Source organism: Salmo salar, chromosome ssa01, assembly GCF_905237065.1.
Source record: "Salmo salar chromosome ssa01, Ssal_v3.1, whole genome shotgun sequence".
Lineage (NCBI taxonomy): Eukaryota > Metazoa > Chordata > Actinopteri > Salmoniformes > Salmonidae > Salmo > Salmo salar.
The window spans coordinates 145861522-145883030 of NC_059442.1; the positions used below are offsets into that span (position 1 = coordinate 145861522).

Genomic DNA, 21509 nt, shown 5'->3' on the forward strand with positions numbered 1-21509 from the left:
TACACATGGAATAAACAAATGTACAGTCAATAGCACAATAGAAAAGTCTATATACAGTATGTGCAAATAAAGTAAGATTAGGGAGGTAAGGCAATAAATAGACAGTGGTGGCGAAATAATTACAATTTCGCAAATAAACACTGGAGTGATAGATGTGCAGAAGATGAATGTGCAAGTAGAGATACTGGGGTGCAAAGAGCAAAAAAAAAAAAAAAAAAAAAAAATATATAATATATATATATATATATATATATATATATAAAATATATCACAATATGGGGATGAGGTAGTTGGATGGGCTATTTACAGATGGGCTATGTACAGGTGCAATGATCTGTAAGCTGCTCTGATAGCTGATGCTTAAAGATAATGAGGGAGATATGAGTCTCCAGCTTCAGTGGTTTTTGCTATTCGTTCCAGTCATTGGCAGCAGGGAACTGGAAGGAAAGGCGGCCAAAGGAGAAATTAGCCTTGGGGGTGACCAGTGAAATATACCTGCTGGAACGTGTACTACGGGTGGGTGTTGTTATCGTGACCAGTGAGCTGAGATAAGGCGGGGCTTTACCTAGCAAGGACTTATAGATGACCTGGAGCCAGTGGGTTTGGCGACGAATATGAAGCGAGGGCCAGCCTACGAGAGCATACAGGTCGCAGTGGTGGGTAGGATATGGGGCTTTGGTGACGAAACGGATGGCACTGTGATAGACTGCATCCAATTTGCTGAGTAGAGTGTTGGAGGCTATTTTGTAAATGACATCGCCGAAGTTGAGGATCGGTAGGATAGTCAGTTTTACGAGGGTATGTTTGGCAGCATGAGTGAAGGATGCTTTGTTGAGAAATAGGAAGCCGATTCTGGATTTAATTTTGGATTGGAGATGCTTAATATGAGTCTGGAAGGAGAGTTTACAGTCTAACCAGACAGCTAGGTATTTGTAGTTGTCCACATATTCTAGGTCAGAACCGTCCAGAGTAGTGATGCTAGGCGGGCGGGCAGCGATCGGTTGAAGAGCATGCATTTAGTTTTACTTGCATTCAAGAGCAGTTGGAGGCCACGGAAGGAGAGTTGTATGGTTAGTTAACACAGTGTCCAAAGAAGGGCCAGAAGTATACAGAATGGTGTCATCTTCGTAGAAGTGGATCAGAGAATCACCAGACGCAAGAGCGACATCATTGATGTATACAGAGAAAAGAGTCGACCCGAGAATTGAACCCTGTGGCACCCCCATAGAGACTGCCGGAGGTGTGGACAACAGGCCCTCCGATTTGACACACTGAACTCTATCTGAGAAGTAGTTGGTGAACCAGGTGAGGCAGTCAATTGAGAAACCAAGGCTGTTGAGTCTGCCGATAAGTTCCTAACTTCCCTGAAAAGTTGCATATCGCGGGGGCTATTCGATGCTAATGCAGTACACCACAGGATGTTTTTGTGCTGGTCAAGGGCAGTCAGGTCTGAAGTGAACCAATGGCTATATCTGTTCCTGGTTCTACATTTTTTGAACGGGGCATGCTTATTTAAGATGGTGAGGAAAGCCCTTTTAAAGAATAACCAGGCATCCTCTACTGACGGAATGAGGTCAATATCTTTCCAGGATACCCGGGCCAGGTCGATTAGAAAGGCCTGCTCGCTGAAGTGTTTTAGGGAGTGTTTGACTATGATAAGGGGTGGTCGTTTGACCGCGGACCCATTACGGACGCAGGCAATGAGGCAGTGATCGCTGAGATCCTGGTTGAAGACAGTAGAGGTGTATTTAGAGGGCAGGTTGGTCAGGATGATATCTATGAGGTTTGCCCGAGTTTACAGATTTGGGGTTGTACCTGGTAGGTTCCATGATTATTTGGGTGAGATGGAGGGCATCTAGCTTAGATTGTAGGACGGCCGGGGTGTTAAGCATATCCCAGTTTAGGTCACCTAACAGTACAAGCTCTGAAGATGAATGGGGGACAATTAATTCACATATGGTGTCCAGGGTGCAGCTGGGGGCTGAGGGGGGTCTGTAACAAGCGGCAACAGTGAGAGACTTATTTCTGGAAAGGTGGATTTTTAAAAGTAGAAGCTCGAACTGTATGAGCACAGACCTGGATAGCATTACAGAACTCTGCAGTAGATTGCAACTCCACCCCCTTTGGCAGTTCTGTCTTGGGGGGAAAATGTATACACATACATAGAGGCATTTTTCAGCTATGATTTTACCACTCAGAATCCAGAATGGATATGACAATGGGGCCAGCATAGGATGTAATACACCCTTACAACAATCTAGTTTTTGATCTTCTTCACTTCTTATCTGGTAAACTGCTACTATGTGTCAAGAAAAGAGCCCCAATTAGGGGTTAAGGGCTGGTTTAGATTAAAAACTATTGCCCTGTGCCCCCGTTCATAAGGGCATGAGAGACTCGTCACTGGTAGAATTGAGTTGGCACTTTATTGGCCAAAACACCCACAGACCCACAAGGTTGAGATTACTCATGGACAGTAATTAGTCAAAAATAAAAAAATAATGTTGCACTGAGTCTTCTAACGATTCAAGAATAGGATCCAAAGTGTTAGGAAATATTTGTTCCCATAAATACAAAGGAGGACGGTGCCAATTGAAAGTCAAGGGGTGTGTCTCTCCTCATACCTCTGGCACTTTAGTCAGACTGCCAGACTGTGCACCACAGAGCCAATCAGGAGAGAATACATACAGGTCAATGTGCCAATTGGATTACTCTCTCTTTAAAGAGAACCCCCGTGGTTCAAGTCAAGAGCTACCCTTCCCCTTCCCGTCTGCGCATGTCTGAAAGTGACAGAGCCAGCAGCCAAGAGTTTTCACAGTATGTCATAAAAAATTATTACACTTATGAATTTATGTAAAATGCTAATATCTATAAGATCCAGTACAATAGAATAACTAAGAGCTGAATTTGAATGGAGCGTGTTCCAATTCCTCCTTCTCTTTCTGTTCAGCAGGGTCAACAAAAAACACTTGGCCTGATGGTTCATGCAGATACTGGGGAAGCAATATAGAAATGTATTTATCCCTTAAATGATTTTACTATTAAATGACCCATATCACAACCCTCATACCTTTTCACAAAAATGTACCTAAATCAATTTTGGAAAAAGGATTCTGAACCTTGTTTGAAGTCACTAGGTCACATGACCAAGGAGCTATTGAAATGTAACATTTTGAAAAATTCATGTAAAACGTGTGAGAGGAAAATGGACAAACTAAAGGGTGTGCAATATAGAAGGGTAGTCAGTGGACATTCTGAACCTTGTTTGAGTCCAGTAGGTCATTTGACCAATGAGCCATTGAAATTCAAAATTGTAAATAAATAATTGAAAATAGTGCGAGATGTAAAATCAACAAAAAATAAATGTGTGCAATGTGTGTCTATGCCATCGGGTTAGCTAGAACCAGTTTTGAAAGTTTTAGGAGTAATGGTTAGATAGCTATTGAAATTTGAAAAATTTGATTTGTCACCATGTTGATGGTTCCTAACTGCTGTTGGTGAACGTAAGGAAAACTAAAGGTGAATATCCGTTGAATATCCAACCTGAAACTGTCTTTACCTCGGTCATGATAGCAGCACAAAACATGCCACAGTGTCTCCTGATCCCTCCTGTCTCAGCCTCCAGTATTTATACTGCAGTAGTTTATGTGTCGGGGGGCTAGGGTCAGTCTGTTATATCTGGAGTGTTTCTCCCGTCTTATCCGGTGTCCTGTGTGAATTTAAGTATGTTCTCTCTAATTCTCTCTTTCTTTCTCTCTCGGAGGAGGACCTAAGCCCTAGGACCATGCCTCAGGACTACCTGGCATTCCTTGCTGTCCTCAGTCCACCTGGCCGTGCTGCTGCTCCAGTTTCAACTGTTTTGCCTCTCTAGGTTTCTTCCTAGGTTCTGGCCTTTCTAGGGAGTTTTTCCTAGCCACCGTGCGTCTACACCTGCAGTGCTTGCTGTTTGGGGTTTTAGGCTGGGTTTCTGTACAGCACTTTGAAATATCAGCTGATGTAAGAAGGGCTATATAAATAAATTTGATACAAACATTATTGGGCACAGTCAACAGCACAAAGGTCAAGAAGGTAGGGACAACAATACATCACACAAAGCAGCCACAACTGTTAGTAAGTGTCCATGACTGAGTCTTTGAATGAAGAGATTGAGATAAAACTGTTCAGTTTGAGTGTTTGTTGCAGCTCGTTCCAGTTGCTAGCTGCAGCGAACTGAAAATGAACCACATACTGTAGAGGGAAAACATTAGTTAACAGATCGTGGTTAGTTCGTTAGCTAGTTAACTAGTTTCACACAGATTGCCAGGGTCCAGTAAGCAACTAACGCGTTATAACTTGAGGAACGACAGAGTCGTATACCAGTTAAAACTAAAGCGAATTGGTTAGGTTACTAATGATAGCGCAGCTGATGTTGTAACGTTAGCTAGCTAACGTTGGCTGTCTGACTTTATTAGCAAGCTCATTTTCACACGATAAACTCAATTATTTGATCAGTTAAATTGGCTAATGTTGATCAACATTACTCTGGCTAACGGAGAATTCGATCCAGCTAGCAAGATACTTAACAATGCTAATACTTGTTCCACCACACGTTCTCCCTCACCTCAAACTTTCCAAATGTTTTTCAGTTACAGCTCATGAAGTACGCTTCACCACCACTGATGCTGTAACTAGTCAATTGGCTGTCTCTTATTTCTTCAGTCGTGTGATGCGCTGCATTCTGTTGTTATGTGAACGATTGGCTGAGCCTACGGCCACTAGTACTGCTCCAAACGCGCATTTCTCGTTCGCTTACAGCCAGTCAAGTGATACAACCCCCCCCTCCAAAACTTTTGTCATCGGATCTACATGTAGGTCACCTATTTTGGATTCAAAACGAAAGGTGACTAGTTTGCATCCCTGAGGGAAGGCTCGTGAGTGACATGAATGAAAAAAGGAACGGCATTACAATCAATGCCTGTTAGGGGACTAACTTAGAAGGGTAAAACACAGAACTACTGTAAACTCACAAAAAAGTGAGTGATTGTAAGTAGTTACAGTAGACAGTAGTGTACTAACACTGCAGACCAACATGGCCTTCTCAAACTAGGTTAAGCCCCACTAAACTCTTTCCCTAAGCTCCTGACTCTTATAGCAGAGTAACAGGCTGTGTCCTCATATTATGGACTGTGTGGGTGTAATATGAGAGAGAGAGAGAGAGGCAGAATTGGTGTGTGTGTCTTTTTCCCTCACCTATGAAGACGACTCCGATAGCCCCCGCCTCCTGTAGCCTGCGGGCCTTGGCAGCAAACATGCAGTCGCCACGCAGTGCAAGGGCAATGTGCCCACTCAGCTCCTGAGCATTCTCTATGGGCCCACACGCTGTGTAGGGAGAGGTCTTCACGATGCTACCCTTCACCTGGGAGAGGAACAGGGTGTGTGTGTGTGTGTGTGTGTGTGTGTGTGTGTGTGTGTGTGTGTGAGAGAGAGAGAGAACGGAGGAGATATTCCTGTAAATACTCCATACAGTAGTGACACATGCAGACATCCAAAGAGCTCCAGAAATATCCAAAACTAATGCTGACATGGGTAAATATTTAAATTTGAGTCTTTGGTTGATACATTTAAGGGGACTAGGAGGTGCATGCCCGTCTTTTATCAATATTCTGAGTGACATAGAAAGAAAATAAAAATAAATGCAAGATTCAAGAAAGCTCACCCCGTGCTCCTGCTTGATTAGGTCCATTCCAAACTTGGCTGGTCCAGCAGTCAGGACCGTTCTACCCAGATACGGGGGGGATATGAGCTGAACGATGAGGGGCACTACTTCCTCCTCTGGGGTCTGGGTCACCTCGGCCACCAGTTTCACCCTGTAAACACCTTCATGTGCCTCATTAAAAGAAAGACATTGGTGAAATGAATTACACAGGAGCATGAGGTAGACAGGCTAATGTTGCCCTGCTAAGCAATAGAGACAATAGAATGCTAGGTCACATCCCAAATTGCACCCTATTCCCTATACAGTGCACTATGGCCTATAGGGTTCTGGTCACAAGTAGTGCACTACATAGGAAAAAGGGTGTCATTTGGGATGCAACCCTAGAGGCAATAGGGTGCTATAGATAAATAAGATGCTCAATCATCTTACCCCATGTATCTCTGTTTCCCCAGCTTCATTCAGTGGGGTGAGGGAGATGCCCATGCTCCTCAGAAACTCCACTGGCTCCATACCGTGGTCGTGAAGTGGCAGCTCTATGCCCCTGCAAACACACACACACAATCATCAGATAGGGAGTTTGATTAAGCTAAACTGGGGTAGACCCCGGGCAAAAGCACATATGTTTTTATCAGGGGAGCATGTGAAAACTCAGAATCCTTAGTCATTACTCCACATTAGGGTTGGATAGGTTACTTTCTAAATGTAATCCGTTAGTTACTAGTTACCTGTCCATAATTGTAATCAGTAACGTAACTTTTGGATTACTCAAACTAACGTATTCTGATTACTTTCAGTTACTCAGATTACTTTCCCCTTAAAAAGGAAAGATTCACCCATTTTGAACATTATATTGTTTTTTTTCATCTCTGAGCAATGTTCTATCGATTCCCGGGTTCATTACTCTGTATCTGAGCTATTGTCTTTGAAGAAGGCCGACATTTGGCTGTTATGACGCATTTATAACTAACTCAAGATGGTTCATCTGTGTCGTTTACAGTGGGAGCAAATGAAGCAGTGGGCAGAACAAGCACGAGCTAGTGATATCCTATTGGCGCGTTGTAGAATTTATTTGCATATTTTCATTAGCGAACGCGTCCTCTGAAGTGCGCGTGTGCACAAACTCAATTCAACTCATAAACAACGTAATTTTCTATAACTTTGGCAAATCGTCAGGTCTATAAAAAAGACTTTGTGCACTGTGTTCGTAACAGATTCTAGTTTTGGGAACAGAAATGTATTGAGATTTTGCAGAATGTCGTCCCAGTTTCACCTAGTTTCATCCTCTCCCACTACCCCCGACTGGACTTCCTCTCACTACCATATTTGGTGGTGATAAAAACGTTCTAAACGGACGCTTCAATTTTATAGCCCCTGTGACGTGTCTGGATTACCCAGTCTGTGACGTGGCATTGCGATAAAGCCGCTATCACTACACTGGGAGTTAATATGATTACGACTTTTAGATTGTGAAAACATCTATCTTACATTACAACACTGGCCAATGTGAAAACGCGGGAGGTTGTCTTCTTTCCAATGAGTTATTGATCATATTTCTGCGATAGTCTGACCTCAAGAAATGTGTAATTTAACAGAGGGTCCACCATATGTATCCTATTTGTCTGCCTCTTCAGTCAAGGGTGCATTGCATGATGCGGTTGCCTGGCCATTGCATGTCAGATTACACTCCGCGAGGCACATCGATCTGCAGTTTAAACATAGTGAGATTGTAGACTCCTAAATTGATAGTGTAGTTTGTTTAGGCCATTTTACACTTAACTACCTAATACACATTCTGATATAGACTGGTATTATTGTGTGTAGCTACGTTTGCTAGCTAGCTAGCCAGCCAACCCATGGAGCATTGGATTGTGGGTTTTGTAGTCGGCGTGAGCTGCAGATTTCCACAATGATTTTCACGTTACTACCAACCTTATAATAACAACATTAATAATTTGTTCACAGAAGATATTGTTGTCACATAATGTTATTTAACACTGTAAATTGTAGGAATGTGTGGTTTTGGGTGGATTTTTCCTTCAAGAGGTAATATAAATTGTTCTACTTCTAGAAGCAAAGCTTTTATATTGCCAATTGAACGAGGTCTATAGCAGGATAAATCAATGTTCGAGTTTACATAGCTGGCCATAAATGGATGTTTCATTTTCCTTTATGTGTTGGTTATGTAGGCTTCTTCTAACCCATCACTTTCTACTACATATAATAATAATATTAATAATAATAATAATAATAATAATAATAATAATATGATAATGCCATATCTTTACATTAAAAGCAAAAGTCTGTCAGATTTCCAGTCCTTCCAATCAATTTAATATCCACAAAAAAAAAAGACTGGGAAATATGAAATATAGATTACCCAAATTGTTTTACCTGAGCATAACCCAACAACTAAGGATTTATTAGCCTACTCTGTTGTTTATGATTTTGTTGTCATGGAGGATTGATTGGGCTCATTGCTTAGAGTTGAAGAAAAAAAAGCTGCCCTCATGGAATGGCATGCTTTGAGAACTACAGAAAAGTGTCATTTGCATGTGAAAATGTAATGCCATACGTTGCATTTGCTATAGGCCTTTTGTCTGTTTTTTTTTTTGGTGACACTTTCATATCTCGATAATTTGTTTTAAGTCTATTAAAGTGTGAGAGTTTAAGCATGTGTCCGTTAGGTATTTGGATTTTTTTTATCAGCACGAATTAGATCGAGCAATAAAAGCCCCACTCTTCTAAAATTAAACTACTTTAACAGTATGGACTGGAGCACAATAGACCATGGAGGAGTTTAGAATGGAGGAACTCCCTCAAACTTTTATTCCAAAGGCTGCAAACCACACTATGAAGCTGTGTTAAAATACACATAGGCCTACACATTTGTGAACAGCCATCCACAACAACCGCAATGCATCCGTAAGGCGCAAAAAGCAAAATGAGAGAGCAGCAGTGTGATTCACATCAATGCGCTATGTACAGTATTTAAAAAAAAATAATATTTCACCTTTATTTAACCAGGTAAGCTAGTTGACAACAAGTTCTCATTTACAACTGCGACCTGGCCAAGATAAAGCAAAGCAGTGTGACAGAAACAACACAGAGTTACATGGAATAAACAAGCGTACAGTCAATAACACAATAGAAAAAAAAGAGACTATATACAGTGTGTGCAAATGGCATGAGGAGGTATTGCAATAAATAGGCCATAGTAGCAAAGTAATTACAATTTAGCAGATTAACACTGGAGTGATAGATGAGCAGATGATGATGAGCAGATGATGGTGTGTAAGTAGTGATATTGGTGTGCAAAAGAGCAGCAAAGTAAATAAAAACAATATGGGGATGAGGTAGGTAGATTGGGTGGGCTATTTACAGATGGACTATGTACAGCTGCAGCGATCGGTTAGCTGCTCAGATAACTGATGTTTAAAGTTAGTGAGGGAAATGTAAGTCTCCAGCTTCAGCGATTTTTGCAATTCGTTCCAGTTACTGGCAGCAGAGAACTGGAAGGAAAGGCGGCCGAAGGAGGTGTTGGCTTTGGGGATGACCAGTGAAATATACCTGCTGGAGTGCGTGTTGTTATTGTGACCAGTGAGCTGAGATAAGGCGGAGCTTTACCTAGCATAGACTTGTAGATGACCTGGAGCCAGTGGGTCTGGCGACGAATATGTAGCGAGGGCCAGCCGACTAGTGCATACAGGTCGCAGTGGTGGGTGGTATAAGGTGCTTTGGTAACAGAACGGATGGCACTGTGATAGACTGCATCCAATTTGCTGAGTAGAGTATTGGAAGCTATTTTGTAGATGACATCGCCGAAGTCGAGGATCGGTAGAATAGTCAGTTTTACTAGGGTAAGTTTGGCGGCGTGAGTGAAGGAGGCTTTGTTGCGAAATAGAAAGCCGATTCTAGATTTGATTTTGGATTGGAGATGTTTGATATGAGTCTGGAAGGAGAGTTTACAGTCTAGCCAGACACCTAGGTATTTGTAGTTGTCCACGTATTCTAGGTCAGAACCGTCCAGAGTAGTGATGCTAGTCGGGGGGGGCGGGTGCGGGCAGCGAACGGTTGAAAAGCATGCATTTGGTTTTGCTAGCGTTTAAGAGCAGTTGAAAGCCACGGAAGGAGTGTTGTATGGCATTGAAACTCGTTTGGAGGTTAGTTAACAAAGTGTCCAAAAAAGGTCCAGATGTATACAGAATGGTGTCGTCTGCGTAGAGGTGGATCAGGGAATCACCCTCAGCAAGAGCGACATCGTTGATATATACAGAGAAAAGAGTTGGCCCGAGAATTGAACCCTGTGGTACCCCCATAGAGACTACCAGAGGTCCGGATAACAGGCCCTCCGATTTTACACACTGAACTCTATCTGAGAAGTAGTTGGTGAACCAGGCGAAGCAGTCATTTGAGAAACCAAGGCTATTGAGTCTCCCAATAAGAATACGGTGATTGACAGAGTCGAAAGCCTTGGCCAGGTCGATGAAGACGGCTGCACAGTACTGTCTTTTATCGATGGGGGTTATGATATTGTTTATTACCTTGAGCGTGGCTGAGGTGCACCCGTGACCAGCTCGGAAACCGGATTGCACAGCGGAGAAGGTACGGTGGGATTCGAAATGGTCAGTGATCCGTTTATTAACTTGGCTTTCAAAGACTTTAGAAAGGCAGGGCTGGATGGATATAGGTCTGTAACAGTTTGGGTCTAGAGTGTCACCCCCTTTGAAGAGGGGGATGACCGCGGCAGCTTTCCAATCTTTAGGGATCTCGGACGAAATGAAAGAGAGGTTGAACAGACTGGTAATAGGGGTTGCAACAATGGCGGCGGATAATTTTAGAAAGAGAGGGTCCAGATTGTCTAGCCCAGCTGATTTGTACAGGTCCAGGTTTTGCAGCTCTTTCAGAACAACTGCGATCTGGATTTGGGTGAAGGAGAAGCTGGGGAGGCTCGGGCAAGTAGCTGCGAGGGGTGCGGAGCTGTTGGCCGGGGTTGGGGTAGCCAGGAGGAAAGCATGGCCAGCCATAGAGAAATGCTTATTGAAATGTTCGATTATCATGGATTTATCGGTGGTGACCGTGTCGCCTAGCCTCAGCGCAGTGGGCAGCTGGGAGGAGGTGCTCTTGTTCTCCATGGACTTTACAGTGTCCCAAAACGTTTTGGAGTTAGAGCTACATGATGCACATTTCTGTTTGAAGAAGCTAGCCTTTGCTTTCCTGACTGACTGTGTGTATTGGTTCCTGACTTCCCTGAACAGTTGCATATCACAGGGACTATTCGATGCTATTGCAGTCCACCACAGGATGTTTTTGTGCTGGTCAAGGGAAGTCAGGTCTGGAGTGAACCAAGGGCTATATTTGTTCTTAGTTCTACATTTTTTGAAAGGGGCATGCTTATTTAAGATGGTGAGGAGATTACTTTTGAAGAACGACCAGGCATCCTCGACTGACGGGATGAGGTCAATATCCTTCCAGGATACCTGGGCCAGGTCGATTAGAAAGGCCTGCTCGCAGAAGTGTTTTAGGGAGTGTTTGACAGTGATGAGGGGTGGTCGTTTGACCGCGGACCCATAGCGGATGCAGGCAATGAGGCAGTGATCGCTGAAATCCTGATTGAAAACAGCAGAGGTGTATTTGGAGGGCAAGTTGGTCAGGATAACATCTATGAGGGTGCCCATGTTTATGGATTTAGGGTTGTACCTGGTGGTTTCCTTGAGAATTTGTGTGAGATTGAGGGCATCTAGCTTAGATTGTAGGCCTGCTGGGGTGTTAAGCATATCCCGGTTTAGGTCACCTAACAGAACGAACTCTGAAGATAGATGGGGGGGCAATCAATTCACATATGGTGACCAGGGCATAGCAGGGAGCTGAGGGGGGTCTATAACAGGCGGCAACAGTGAGAGACTTATTTCTGGAGAGAGTCATTGTTAAAATTAGAAGCTCGAACTGTTTGGGGATAGACCTGGAAAGTATGACAGAACTTTGCATGCTATCTCTGCAGTAGATTGCAACTCCTCCCCCTTTGGCAGTTCTATCTTGACGGAAAATGTTGTAGTTGGGTATGGAAATCTCAGAATTTTTGGTGGCCTTCCTAAGCCAGGATTCAGACATGGCAAGGACATCGGGGTTGGCGGAGTGTGCTAAAGCATCAAGTAAAACAAACTTAGGGAGGAGGCTTCTGATGTTAACATGCATGAAACCAAGGCTTCTTCGATTACAGAAGTAAACAAATGAGAGTGCCTGGGGACACGCAGGGCCTTGGTTAGCCTCCACATCACCCAAGGAACAGAGGAGGAGTAGAATGAGGATACGGCTAAAGGATAGCAAAACTGGTCGTCTAGTGCGTTGGGGACAGAGGATAAAAGGAGCAGATTTCTGGGCGTGGTAGAATAGATTCAGGGCATAATGTGCAGACAAGGGTATGGTGGGATGCGGGTACAGTGGAGGTAAGTCCAGGCACTGAGTGATGATAAGAGAGGGTGCATCTCTGGACATGCTGGTTATACTGTCAATAATAAGTGATATCAGTATCACCAGTAGGCTACACCACTGATGTTATCCTTATACCTCCAAGCGTTTATTCAAGTTGTATAATTTTTGGATGCCGAGGTTAACACAAAGGATGTAACAGAAGGAAAATTGAAAAAATAAAATAAATATCTTAGTGAATGCAGCTATTTACAACACATGAACACAGACACAGACACACCTGTCAGGTGAAGCGTGGAAAGCCCGGCCCACCCCAGTCAGGTACTTGTAGCTGTCCCTTATGGTCTTGGCAAAGGAGGGGTTGTTGGGGAACAGGGTCTGGGTGCTGGGGCACGAGTAGGTGAACAGGTCCTCCTCCACGGCAGTGGGCGCTTCCTGGAACGTATAAACACAAAATGGCAGATCAGTTTCAGCTCTTCTGACCATAACACACATAACTGGACAGCTGGTTCAAACAGACACCATATGGCAAATCAGTTTCAGCTCCTCTGACCATAACACAACTGTTGGTAACTGACTGAGCCTCACCGTGTTGTTGCCCCGACAGGGGGGCTGTGAAGTGGACAGGGAGACAGGCAGCAGGTGGGCCTCGGTGGTGAAGATGTATTCGTCGATGTCAAAGTGAAGCTGGTTCTTCTCGGAGAACAGAAGGTACAGGTACTTAAACATCTCCGCTAGGAAGAATGAGTCCATCCTAAAGAGAAAGGGAATGTTTGAAATCACTTGAACAGAACAAATGTGTCACGTAACACTGTCATTTGAGCTCTCTTGCTAAAGACCAACATATCCATTAGTAATATTGGAAATAGCACAGTTGAAGGCTGGAGTGAGAAGGAATCAGTGGAGATGACCTGAGGTTTCAGATTTGAACCCATATGTTTCACTGTGTTCCCCTACCTATCCTCGTGGGTGCCTGTGCGGACATCCTGCACGGCTGCAAACCCACAAGGCACCCTGGCATGAGCGTTGAGCTTCTCCACTATGGACTGGCCCACTCTGAGGTAGTAGGGGTCACCTGTGGCCTGTGGAAGGGAAAACATGGTTTATCCCATTCCCAACCCCTCTCTCAACCAGTTCAGAGTACACCATTACTATGCACGTTGGCTTTTCACAGTGGGAACAGCATTACCTTGTAGAGGTAGTAGGTGCTTTCTGCAAACTCTGGCCTCAGAGGGTGTTGACCCCAATGAACTCTGAACTCCGTGGTGAAAGCCTGCAACATGAGGAATACCACGCAGTCAAGCAGAGCTGAGAGCAGATATTATCCTCTTGACTCAAATTTCAAATGCCACTTTTTCTGACCTCAGGGAGAAACTTGTGTTGCTTGGTGACCTGGTAGAGCATTTCATGGGTCTCTATGGCTGGTTTCAGGTCTCCTCTCAAAACCTATAGTGAAGAGGTTGATAAGGCAGTCTTTACTATGAACGATTCCCTTTCAGCATATACTTGATCATACAACCCACTTGAAAACTATAGAAACTCAACCTAAAAACCAGAGAACGTTATTTTGCTGTAGTGGAAAGAGATGTGGTCATGATGATGTTATGATACAAACAGAGGGTCTCATTGTTCACTTATGTCATACTTGCATTCCAAATATGGGCCCATAGAAAAAAGTAGTGCACTGTATAGGGAATAGGATGCTATTTGGGATGTAACCTATGTCATATTATTAGAGGCAGGGGGGCTAACCATAACCCTGACAAGTGGCGATGATTGAGGCTGTGTTATGGGACTCACCTGCAGGCCGGGGAAGAAGGCGAGTAGGGAGTCCATCCAGCTGCGGACGCTCACAGTGGGGTTGTGCATGTGCACGTTGAGCAGCAGCGGAGGCTGGCTGATGTACTTCATGATAGCGTTGTAATGCTGTAGGAGACAACAGACAGCCGGGGTCACTAAAGATACCTACATTATGCATGATGTGTTTTGATATGGGGGGTTAGATCAGTGATGTGACTGAGACCCCGTTTACACGTCATACTAATGTACATCTTGTTTTATCTGATTACTATCTGACCACAGTTAATCTGAACTCAGAGCATTTGATATGAACATGTATTTTTTGTAGTCTGGTTCTGCAATCTGGATGCAGGTAGTATTTTAATGTCAAATGTAAATGGTGTCTGAGAATTTGGAGTGTTATCTACAAGCATAGAGCAATACATTGCAATATATCTGCAGCTGGTGATAGTACAGTAGAGTCTCACAGTGTTGAACCTCTCCAGGTAAACGTTGTCTCCCAATAGAATGTAGGCCTTCATTAGGTACTCATAGTAGGAGTCAATGCCAGCACCCACACCACTGTCTGAAGATACACAGAGGAAGGGAGAGGGGGGAGATACGTTTCAGTTCCTTGCTCAGAACATGAGAACATATGAAAGCTGGTGGTTCCTTTTAACATGAGTCTTCAATATTCCCAGGTAAGAAGTTTTAGGTTGTAGTTATTATATGAATTATAGGACTATTTCTCTCTATACGATTTGTATTTCATATACCTTTGACTATTGGATGTTCTAATAGGTACTTTAGTATTGCCAGCCTAATCTCGGGAGTTGATAGGCTTGGAGTCATAAACAGCGCAATGCTTCATTGCGAAGAGCTGCTGGCAAACGCAGTAAAGTGCTGTTTGAATGAATGCTTACGAGCCTGCTGCTGCCTACCACCGCTCAGTCAGACTGCTCTATCAAATCAGACTTAATTATAATATAACAACACACAGAAATACGAGCCTTAGGTCATTTATATGGTCAAATCCGGAAACTATCAATTCGAAAACAAAATGTTTATTCTTTCAGTGAAATACGGAACCATTCCGTATTTTATCTAACGGGTGGCATCCATAAGTCTAAATATTGCTGTTACATTGCACAACCTTCAATGTTATGTCATAATTACATAAAAATTATGGCAAATTAGTTCGCAATGAGCCAGGCGGCCCAAACTGTTGCATATACCCTGACTCTGCGTGCAATGAACGCAAGAGAAGTGACACAAGTTCCCTAGTTTAATATTGCCTGCTAACATGAATTTCTTTTAACTAAATATGCAGGTTTTAAAAATATACTTCTGTGTATTGATTTTAAGAAAGGCATTGATGTTTATGGTTAGCTACATTTGTGCAACGATTGTGCTTTTTTTGCAAATGAGCTTTCGTTAAATCATCCTCCGTTTGGCGAAGTTGGCTGTCTTTGTAAGGAAGAAATAGTCCTCACACAGTTCGCAACGAGCCAGGCAGCCCAAACTGCTGCATATACCCCGACCCTGTTGTACAGAATGCAAGAGAAGTGACACAATTTCCCTAGTTAAAAGATATTCATGTTAGCAGGCAAAATTAACTAAATATGCAGGTTAAAATATATACACACACACACACACTTGTGTATTGATTTTAAGAAAGGCTTTCGGAAAAGCTGACCACGACTCCATTTTGTTGCTCCCAGCCTATAGACAGAGACTAAAACAGGAAGCTCAGGTCTGTTCAACCAATCGGATTCCACACTCCAAGATTGCTTCGATCACGTGGACTGGGATATGTTCCGCATAACGTCGAACAACAACATTGATGAATACGCCGATTCGGTGAGCGAGTTTATTAGCAAGTGCATTGGTGATGCTGTACCCACAGCGTCTATTAAAACAGAAACCGTGGATTGATGGCAGCATTCGCGCAAAACTGAAAGCGCGAACCACTGCATTTAAATCAGGGCAAGGTGGCCGGAAACATGACCGAACACAAACAGTATAGCTATTCCCTCCGCAAGGCAATCAAACAAGCTAAGCGTCAGTATAGAGACAAAGTGGAGTCACAATTCAAAGGCTCAGACACGAGAGGTATGTGGCAGGGTCTACAGTCAATCACGGACTACAAAAGAAAAACCAGCCCCGTCGCGGACCACGATGTCTTGCTCCCAGACAGACTAAACAACTTCTTTGCTCGCTTTGAGGACAATACAGTGCCACTGACAAGGCCCGCTACAAAAACCTGCGGGCTCTCCTTCACTGCAGCCAACGTGAGTAAAACATTTAAACGTGTTAACCCTTGCAAGGCTGCAGGCCCAGACGGCATCCCCGGCCGCGTCCTCAGAGCATGCGCAGACCAGCTGTCTGGTGTGTTTACGGACATATTCAATCAATCCTTATCCCAGTCTGCCGTCCCCACATGCTTCAAGAGGGCCAACATTGTTCCTGTTCCCAAGAAAGCTAAGGTAACTGAGCTAAATGACTACCGCCCTGTAGCACTCACTTCCGTCATCATGAAGTGCTTTGAGAGACTAGTCAAGGACCATATCACCTCCACCCTACCTGACACCCCTAGACCCACTCCAATTTGCTTACCGCCCCAATAGGTCCACTGATGACGCAATCGCCATCGCACTGCCCTAACCCATCTGGACAAGAGGAATACCCATGTAAGAATGCTGTTCATCGATTACAGCTCAGCATTTAACACCATAGTACCCCCCAAACTCATCATTAAGCTCGAGACCCTGGGTCTCGACCCTGCCCTGTGCAACTGGGTCCTGGACTTCCCAACGCGCCGCCCCCAGGTGGTGAGGGTAGGTAACAACATCACCACCTCGCTGATCCTCAACACTGGGTCCCCACAAGGGTGCGTTCTCAGCCCTCTCCTGTACTCCCTGTTCACCCACAACTGCGTGGCCATGCACGCCTCCAACTCAATAATCAAGTTTGCAGACGACACTACAGTGGTAGGCTTGATTAACAACAACGACGAGACGGCCTACAGGGAGGAGGTGAGGGCCCTCGGAGTGTGGTGTCAGGAAAATAACCTCACACTCAATGTCAACAAAATAAAGGAGATGATTGTGGACTTCAGGAAACAGCAGAGGGAGCAGCCCCCTATCCACATTGACGGGACAGTAGTGGAGCGGGTGGAAAGTTAAGTTCCGCGGCGTACACATCACGGACAAACTGAAATGGTCCACCCACACAGACAGCGTGGTGAAGAAGGCAGCTGAAGAAATTCGGCTTGTCACCAAAAACACAAAAACTTTTACAGATGCACAAATCGAGAGCATCCTGTCGGGCTGTATCACCGCCTGGTACGGCAGCTGCTCCGCCCATAACCGTAAGGCTCTCCAGAGGGTAGTGAGGTCTGCACAACGCATCACCGGGTGCAAACTACCTTCCCTCCAGGACACCTACACCACCCGATGTCACAGGAAGGCCAAAAAGATCATCAAGGACAACAACCACCCGAGCCACTGCCTGTTCACCCCACTATCATCCAGTAGGTGAGGTCAGTACAGGTGCATCAAAGCGGGGACCGAGAGACTGAAAAACAGCTTCTATCCATCACTAACATTGAGTGGCTGCTGCCAACATACTGACTCAACTCTAGCCACTTTAATAATGGAAATATTGATGTAATAAATGTATCACTAGCCACTTTAAACAATGCCACTTTATATAATGTTTACATACCCTACATTACTCATCTCATATGTATATACTGTACTCTATACCATCTACTGCATCTTGCCTATGCCGTTCGGCCATCACTCATTCATATATTTTTATGTACATATTTGTATTCATTCCTTTACACTTGTGTGTATAAGGTAGTTGTTGTGAAATTGTTAGGTTAGATATTACTGCATGGTCGGAACTAGAAGCACAAGCATTTCGCTACTCGCATTAACATCTGCTAACCATGTGTATGTGACAAATAAAATTTGATTTGGTTAGGTACACATTGGTGCAACGACAGTGCTTTTTTCACTAATCCGCTTGTTAAATCACCCGTTTGGCGAAGTAGGCTGTGATTCAATGATAAATTAACAGGCATCGAATCGAATATATTCAACGCAGGACAAGCTAGATAAACTAGTAATATCATCAACCAGGTGTAGTAAACTAGTGATTATGTTAAGATTGATTGTTTTTATAAGATACGTTTAATGCTAGCTAGCACCTTACCTTGGCTCCTTGCTGCACTCGCATAACAGGTAGTCAGCCTGCCACGCAGTCTCCTCGTGGAGCGCAATGTAATCGGCCATAATCGGTGTCCCCCCAAAAAATGCTGATTACCGATTGTTATGAAAACTTGAAATCGGCCCTAATTAAAATCGGCCATTCCAATTAAATCGGTCGACCTCTACTTTCTGCATTGTTGAGTGTGTGACAGTGGAACTTTGGCTCACCCCTGCGGACCCAGTCTCCATTGTGGATATTGATGACGGTGCCCACGAGGTCACTTCCTCTCTGTCTCTTCTCCCACAGGACGTCCAATGCTTTCCTAGCATGCTCCTGTGGGACACAGAAACACAGGGATATTATCTTCATACACACTGGCCAATAAATACAAAACAACACTATCGATTATTACTGGAATTACTAATGTACCTCGAACACAGCCTCCCCTGACAGCCGACTGAGAGCAGCAAACTCCAGAATCATGGTCCCTGCACAGGCTGTACAGGTGTCCGACTCAGTGCCTGTGCGTGACAGGGGGTTAAGGACCCCATACCTCAGGTTTACCTGGAAACAAACAGACAAGTAGTAAGTATATTGAATGTACTACATGCATATTGTCAGATAGCTTTGTAGTCTTATTACTATCTTGAATCACTTTTAATCCTCTATTCATATTCGAGTGGACAGTCCGCTCAGACCTGAATCTGGTACTTTTCCGTTCATGTGACATTGTGGAAGTTATGATAAACAAGGTTTTGCACCCAGGGGTCCCAAGAAAACCAGAAGCGTGGAGACTGAGTGAGGTGTGTTACCCTGGGGTAGGGAAGGCCACTGGTAGTGTTGAAAGCAGGCAGCAGTCTGTGGCCCAGCTCCTTGGCCATGTGGAGCAGCTCATCTCTGTACCACTGCATCCTCTCCCCCCGCTGACGGAGCATGTCAGCCATCACATGCGCCCCCAGCAAGCCGCTGTAGGGAGAGCAAGATGATGATGTGGTGAGCAAGATGATCGTGTGGTGAGCATGTGGCAATGCCCAGACAATTTCCCATTCCTCTCAATATAAAAATACTGACAGCCCTATATTATGAAGTCATATAGTTATTTTATCATAAAGTCAATAAGACATTTGAACCAGTATCATACACAATCTTGGTGAAGCTCTGTGTAGTAGTGAGACAATGCATTGTATAGGTTCATACCCCAGGACTCGGATGTTGGTCTCAAACACAGACACCACCACATCATTGTCCAGCCTGACATCCCTCAAAGTCCTCCTAACTGCATCCTCAAATTCATCCAGCTTGTTCAACACCTGGACACATGCACAAGACAAAAGCATTAATAGGGGAATAGACTGAATAAATAAGTGTTTCAATACTTAGGCAAAAAAAGACTTACCTAAAAACACAGCTATTTGAATAATTCCTGTGAATTACTACATTTCAATGATTTTTTGCTAAGGTTTCCAGAACCGTAAGCAAGAAAGACTATCCATTTAATATATACTTCCATTGACTGTATGTGTGTGGCTCTGAGGGGTTGTCGGAACAATGGATCCCATTTGCTCCTTGATTTCTCTATAGACATTTGTGTTCCTATAGCGGACTCAAAAACTTACAGCCAGACAGACAGGATAAGACACTCACCACTAAAGTATCCAGGGTGTCGACCAGTGTGAGGGAGAACCTAAGAGAGAAAACAGGGCTATATTCATTAAGGAAAAGGGGATACCTAGTCAGTTGTACAACTGAATGCATTCAAAATGTACCTTTGAAATGTGTCTTCCACATTTAACCCAACCCCTCTGAATCAGAGCACACCATAGCAAATGTTTTGCAACAGTTTCAGTCATTTTCTTCCATTTGGTGCTTAATAAATATGACCCAGGTCAGGAAGATGGCATACTGCAGTGCACAGCAGAGGAAATGGATCATGCGCCATGTCAGCTTCACCATGTAGTCTCATCGTCTATTGTGTTTCCAGGTTAAGTGTGTTATACAAGGTCTTAAGGAAGAATCAGAGCGAGGTCGGATTCCCTTCAGAGATGTGTTCCTTCCTTGTATTTTCATAATATAGGCTAGGTTTTCCCCACATGATTTCACAACACACATCAATTAATTTCCTTTTCCTATGAAAATTACATATTGAAAAACATGGGACATATTTCTCTACCTAGCCCCCGTCCCTCCATCAGTGCAGGGGGTGACATAACAGACACATAATAAATCCATTGTGAGACTGAGTTGGCTGAGTGGCTGTCTCTCTCTATACATCAAGAGACCCCTTTGAGTACAAAAGTAAGCCGATAAACAGCTAAAATCACCACAAAGGCTAAACTCAGAGAAACCACAGGAGGCTGTGAGGAGGTTTTCCGTGCAGTTATACTCACTTCCCCAGAGAGTCATCGATGTCTCCTCTGTTGGGCTCCAGGCCACGCACCCTCCCCCTGCAGCTCAGAGGCATCAGCTCGTCCGCTGGGTACGCATATTTCTGTGGCAGAATCAGGGCACGGGGCTACAGTCAGGGTACGGTACACATACGCAATAGGAGGAACATTTGTTTAAATGTTTGAACCAGCGGAGGCTGCTGAGGGGAGGACGGCTCATAGTAATGGCTTGAATGCAGTCAATGGAACGGTATCAACCAATGGAAACCACATTTGATACCATTCCATTGATTCCATACCAGCCATTATTATGAGCCGTCCTCCCCTCAGCAGCCTCCACTGGTTTGAACTTATAAGTATAGGCCGAGTGTATGGCACACAGTCAAGTTAGAGAGGCTGTTTGAGCAGTAACATAATATCAACTAGGGCCGGGACAATACCAGTATTGCGATATTTGTTAGTATTGTGGCAAGGAAACGAAATACCAAGCGGATTTGACTTCTTCAGGAAAACAGCCATAATGTTGGAAACAAACATCATTATGATGTCATCCAGAATCACATTTATATATTTTCCAAGCTCTAGCACACAATATTTAACATAACATTAAAGGACCAAAAAGTTCTCTCCTTCGTGTTTTCATTTTGCCATGAAAAAAATATTGCAATACTGGTATTATCACAGCCCTAACATCAACAACAATGAAACCGTAAACAGCAGCATGCCCTGGCCTGCGACATGGTCAGTAATACAGATGGACAACAATAGCTACGGGTTGAAACATCCAACTTTGCTCAGTATAGTTGAAAGTGGCAATTATGTAGTCAGACACAGACTTACCATATAGCTGCCATAGGCATGATCAAACATCTCAACAATCTGGTCCCTGTAACAGAAAGAAATATACAAAATCAACATAACCAAGTAATTTCTAACAGACAAGTGGACGGATAGATAGTGATGGTGTGTTTAATGATTTAGTCCCTTCATCTTTATAGTATGGACTTTGC

General features: G+C 43.9%; 1 protein-coding gene across 2 annotated transcripts in view; it reads right to left on the reverse strand.

Annotated features, from left to right (window-relative positions):
- Nucleotides 1-21509, reverse strand: part of LOC106567281 (ER degradation-enhancing alpha-mannosidase-like protein 3) — a 28131-nt gene that overhangs the window by 5354 nt on the left and 1268 nt on the right. For both annotated transcript variants that reach the window (XM_014136416.2, XM_014136426.2), the window contains exons 2-18: nucleotides 21340-21385; nucleotides 20503-20603; nucleotides 19760-19799; nucleotides 19313-19425; nucleotides 18928-19081; nucleotides 18545-18679; nucleotides 18343-18448; nucleotides 14386-14483; nucleotides 13919-14044; nucleotides 13481-13564; nucleotides 13308-13391; nucleotides 13076-13200; nucleotides 12707-12872; nucleotides 12399-12553; nucleotides 6122-6233; nucleotides 5693-5863; nucleotides 5227-5392 (exon numbers count right to left, since the gene is read on the reverse strand). In XM_014136416.2, coding sequence (XP_013991891.1) covers nucleotides 5227-5392; nucleotides 5693-5863; nucleotides 6122-6233; nucleotides 12399-12553; nucleotides 12707-12872; nucleotides 13076-13200; nucleotides 13308-13391; nucleotides 13481-13564; nucleotides 13919-14044; nucleotides 14386-14483; nucleotides 18343-18448; nucleotides 18545-18679; nucleotides 18928-19081; nucleotides 19313-19425; nucleotides 19760-19799; nucleotides 20503-20603; nucleotides 21340-21385 — 1982 coding nt within the window. The remainder of the gene's footprint in view (nucleotides 1-5226; nucleotides 5393-5692; nucleotides 5864-6121; nucleotides 6234-12398; nucleotides 12554-12706; nucleotides 12873-13075; nucleotides 13201-13307; nucleotides 13392-13480; nucleotides 13565-13918; nucleotides 14045-14385; nucleotides 14484-18342; nucleotides 18449-18544; nucleotides 18680-18927; nucleotides 19082-19312; nucleotides 19426-19759; nucleotides 19800-20502; nucleotides 20604-21339; nucleotides 21386-21509) is intronic.